Here is a 4,419-nt window from a genome sequence, read left to right on the forward strand (position 1 = left end):
GAAGGACAGGTCGTGCCTCTTTAGGAGGGGCGGTTTGGACAGTTTTGGAGCAGAGGGCAACGGAAGACATCCCAGAGCGGCAACAGCTCCCAAGCACTGGGGCGTAACTGCGATATAAACTCTCTCCAATCAATATAACCGGGGTGCTTGTTGCAAGCGGGAAGAGAGTGGCAGTACACCTTCTCACCAGGGGTCTGGACTCCGTGTCATACTTTGCTGGGCAGATCAATCAGTCTCAGACACAAGTGATGTTTTGTCGTTAGAGCACAATAAAGCCAGAGGCTTGGATGAACATTGCATGCTTGACACTGCTAGGCTGAGTTTGTCTCGGAAAGTAACTGCAGACGCTGGTCACAAAATGCTGGAGTAACTCGGCAGGTCAAGCAGCATCTCAGGAGAGAAGGAATGGGTGACGTTTCGGGTCCCGAAACGTCACCCATTCCTTCTCTCCTGAGATGCTGCTTGACCTGCCGAGTTACTCCAGCATTTTGTGATACCGTGCGGAGTTTGATAATCATATCATTTCATATCATATACATACAGCCGGAAACAGGCCTTTTCGGCCCTCCAAGTCCGTGCCGCCCAGTGATCCCCGTACATTAACATTATCCTACACCCACTAGGGACAATTTTTACATTTACCCAGCCAATTAACCTACATACCTGTACGTCTTTGGAGTGTGGGAGGAAACCGAAGATCTCGGAGTAAACCCACGCAGGTCACGGGGAGAACGTACAACTCCTTACAGTGCAGCACCCGTAGTCAGGATCGAACCTGAGTCTCCGGCGCTGCATTCGCTGTAAAGCAGCAACTCTACCGCTGTGCTACCGTGCCGCCCAAATAATCTTGTTCTGATTAAACTCCCATCCTGTCCCCAAACTCTGGTCGAGGTATCGGCTCGCTTGTGACACAGCAACGAAGACTGCCACTCATTGGGTTTCCCCTCAGCTGGTTGGACAGCTGCCGACCGCTGGAGCAGGTGAGGTTTGGGAGGGGGCTCTTCTCCACACACAGGGCACAGAGGCAGCACCATTCAGCTGGAACAACCAGTACCTCCCCAAGGCTAATCATCGACCAAGGTTCCCAAACTCCTGTACAAATCCCTTCCTGCCTTAATCTTTGTGTGCAAGGGAGACGGGTGGTGCAAAATTAAAATTGCCTGCTGTGGGTTCAAACGACTCAGGTCAAATCAGACAGCATTCGAGACCCTGTCGGCAACTGGCTTGTAACCATGTCCTAGAGACAAGGGCTGAGTCAGGGATACAAGCAACACCCACCACCCCTTGCCAAACTTAACTCTTTATTGCTCAGACAGTCCAATGAGACAGGCCCGACCGATTTCTTTTGACAGCAATACAAATCTGATCCAGCAGACAAAGACAGTGGCTGACTGTAAATCCGGCTGTAAATCAACTCGAGCTGAACCCGGGGCAACTAATCCCGGGAGAAACATCGGCCGAACCGCCACCGCTGCCAAAGGCATGGGCAGGCAACGCACAAACAGGCACGAGCGGGCAACAGCAGGCAAAAAGTCAGCTCAACGGATATGCTTGGGTGCCCTTCCGCATCGGCGTACATGTCAGACGAAAAAGTGGCACGACAGATAAACACAGGCACGCACACACACACACACACGCGCAAACAGAATGCATGTCCATAAAAGTTTGATGAACACAGGGGAGATGCTCCAGATCAGCGTCAATGACCGGATATACCAGTCCTCATCCTGAAGGCTCAGCATGTCCTTGTGATACAGGTCGAGGCCTCGTGGAAGAACCAGGTTTGGACAGGCTACCGATTGAAAACAATGACTGTGCTGACATGTGGCGATGGCACCCTTCCTGACCACCTGTGCAAAGCTGGCCGTGGAATATGGCAGTCCCTGCTGCGGTGAGGCTTGTTCCAGGGCGCTGCCAGTGGATATTAATCCCATTTGTCTCAGTTTTTGGTTGGGAAAATGCCTCAACCCTTTGGAAGAAGTGCAGACGGTGGCAGTTTGTATCCGCGGGCCCCACATTGATGCATGGGTCAAGGGTCATGGGTCAAGGGTCTCGCTCTTTCTTCACCTTGATGTCGCCGGCTAGGATGGTGGCGATCTCCCCCTGCATGAAGGCCCAGGGCACGCTGGAGCCCACCAGCGGGCACTTCTCGCCGCTGGGGCAGTAGACCTCGCCCCCGGCCCCCTGGGCCTTGATGCTCTCCCGCGAGCAGGGGAAGCAGAACTTGTGGGTGGGCACGGAGGGGCACTGGACAAAGTGGGTGTCTTCCAGCCGCTGGTGGCAGATGGTGCAGCACAGGGGCCCGTTGGAGGAGTCGGGGGCCCCCTGAGGCTCGCCGGCCGCGTGCCCGGCCTCGGGGGTTCCGGGCTCCCCATTGCGCGGCGCCATGCGCCTCTGCCCGAGCGCCGTGGTGGAGTGGACCGCCTGCCCGCTGTCTTTGGGGTCCGAGGCGCTGCTGCTGACCAGGGCGACGGGCGATTGACCCACCGGGGCGGCCCCTTCTGCTCCGGATGCCCACGAATGCCCATCTCCTGCCGCTCCCTTGCCAGCTTCGGCCTCGCCGTCCGGCAAAGCTTTACGCCTGCGGTGCCCGGCCCTGGGCAACCCCAGCCCGCCCGTGAAGGGCTCGGGCATCAGCTCGGCTGGCACGGGCTCCTTGAACAGTCGGGCCCCCTCGGTCAGTAGGTGGGACAGAGGCCTCCAGTCACCACTGCTGACCCCGGGCCTCCTCTGGTACTCCAGGCAGTCCAGGCCCGGGCTGGCCGACCTCTCCTTGTTGCAGTCGCCCAGCATCCGACGGCAGGCCTCGGCAGCCCCGCAGTGTACCGACCCAGAGCCGGGCGGGTACTCAACCAACAGCCGCAGCTCCAGGGCCCGGTCTTGGGGCCTCTCGGTCGCGTCGAAGGCCAGGACGCGGGCCCCCAGCGACGGCTCGGCCCTCAGGCGGAGGGCGACTGGAGCACACTCGGACAGGCCCAGGAGAGAGTCCCTGACGGCGGGCGGCCTCCCCGCCCACTCCTCGGCTCGGTGTCGTAGGGCGCGGCCTAGCTCGGCCAGAGGCTCCGGGGGTGGAGGTGGTGGTGGTGGTGGTGGAGGCCCCGGCTTGTCACGTAGGGCCCGCTCCAGCTCAGGCCGCCGGCCGTGCTCCAACCCCATGGCGGGGATGGGGACAGACGAGGAGGAGGAGGGCCCGGCGCTCAGGCCTAGCAGCGAGGCGGGCCCGAGGAGGAGGGGGCGGCGGGCTGGCGGCAGGTCAGGCCCGGCTCCAGGCCCTGGGTAGTCGGGCAGCTGCATCAGGCGGTGTCGGGGGGCGGGAGAGCGGGGCGGCGGGGCCTGTACGTGGGCCTGGGCCTGTACCTGAGCCTGGGGCTGTGGTAGCCCGTGTGCCCGCTTCAGGTGCCGCGCCTGCTCGATCACCCGCTCGATGCGGTCGGCGCCCTCGTAGTTGACGCAGCCGCGACACACGGCCTGTGAGAAGTCCCAGATCATGGCCCACGGCATCCGCGGCAAGTCGCACAGGTAACACGAGTGGCGCCGGCCGCCCGCCGCCGCACTGGCGCTGCTGCCGGGGGGAGGCGGCGGGGCCGAGCCCATGGCCCGCGGGGTGAGGAGGGAGGGAGGGAGAGAGAGGGAGGAGAGAGAGAGAGAGACGGCTGCTCACAATGGCGGGGACACGACTAGGCCCAGAACCCCGCACCCGCTCATCTGCGCCGGCGCTGACCGTTTACCTCCGTGCCCCGCACCCTGCGTCACACTGCGTCCTCCTTGCCCCGCAACTTGCGTCACGCACCCCGCGACACCGCCTCTTCTTTGCCCCGCAAATTGCGTCACGCACCGCGCGACTGCGCCTCTTCTTTGCCCCGCAAATTGCGTCACGCACCGCGACAGCGCCTCCTCCTTGCCCCGCAAAATACGTCACGCACCCCGCGACTGCGCTTCTTCTTTGCCCCGCAACTTGGGTCACGCACCGCGACACCACCTCTTCTTTGCCCCGCAAATTGCGTCACACTGCGTCCTCTTTGCCCCGCAAATTGCGTCACGCGCCGCCACTGCGTCTCTTCTTTGCCCCGCAAATTGCGTCACACACTGTGAGGGCGCCAATCTATTTGCCCCGCAACGTGCGTCACGCGCCGCGACTGTGTTTCCTCCTTGCCCCGCAACTTGCGTCACGCACCGCGACACCACCTCTTCTTTGCCCCGCAAATTGCGTCACACTGCGTCCTCCTTGCCCCGCAACTTGCGTCACGCACCGCGACACCGCCTCTTCTTTGCCCCGCAAATTGCGTCACGCACCGCGACTACGCCTCTTCTTTGCCCCGCAAATTGTGTCACACACTGTGAGGGCGCCAATCTATTTGCCGTAGCCGCAAAGCGCCTGCGTTGAGCTCGGCTCCCCCCTTTGTGCTCACTGCGCCTGCG

At 61.4% G+C, this 4,419-nt stretch overlaps 1 protein-coding gene across 1 annotated transcript; it reads right to left on the reverse strand.

Moving 5' to 3' along the window:
- Positions 1-495: 495 nt before the first annotated feature.
- On the reverse strand, positions 496-3,691 carry LOC144611821 (interferon regulatory factor 2-binding protein 1-like). The gene has a single exon (XM_078431102.1). The coding sequence runs from the start codon at positions 3,592-3,594 to the stop codon at positions 2,044-2,046; it is 1,551 nt and encodes a 516-aa protein (XP_078287228.1). The 5' UTR covers positions 3,595-3,691; the 3' UTR covers positions 496-2,043.
- Positions 3,692-4,419: the final 728 nt, after the last annotated feature.

This window comes from Rhinoraja longicauda, chromosome 41 (assembly GCF_053455715.1).
Source record: "Rhinoraja longicauda isolate Sanriku21f chromosome 41, sRhiLon1.1, whole genome shotgun sequence".
NCBI classification, from domain to species: domain Eukaryota; kingdom Metazoa; phylum Chordata; class Chondrichthyes; order Rajiformes; family Arhynchobatidae; genus Rhinoraja; species Rhinoraja longicauda.

Excerpts from the sequence above, each read along its gene's own strand:
- LOC144611821 (XM_078431102.1), bottom strand. The coding sequence starts at position 3,594 with ATGGGCTCGGCCCCGCCGCCTCCCCCCGGCAGCAGCGCCAGTGCGGCG.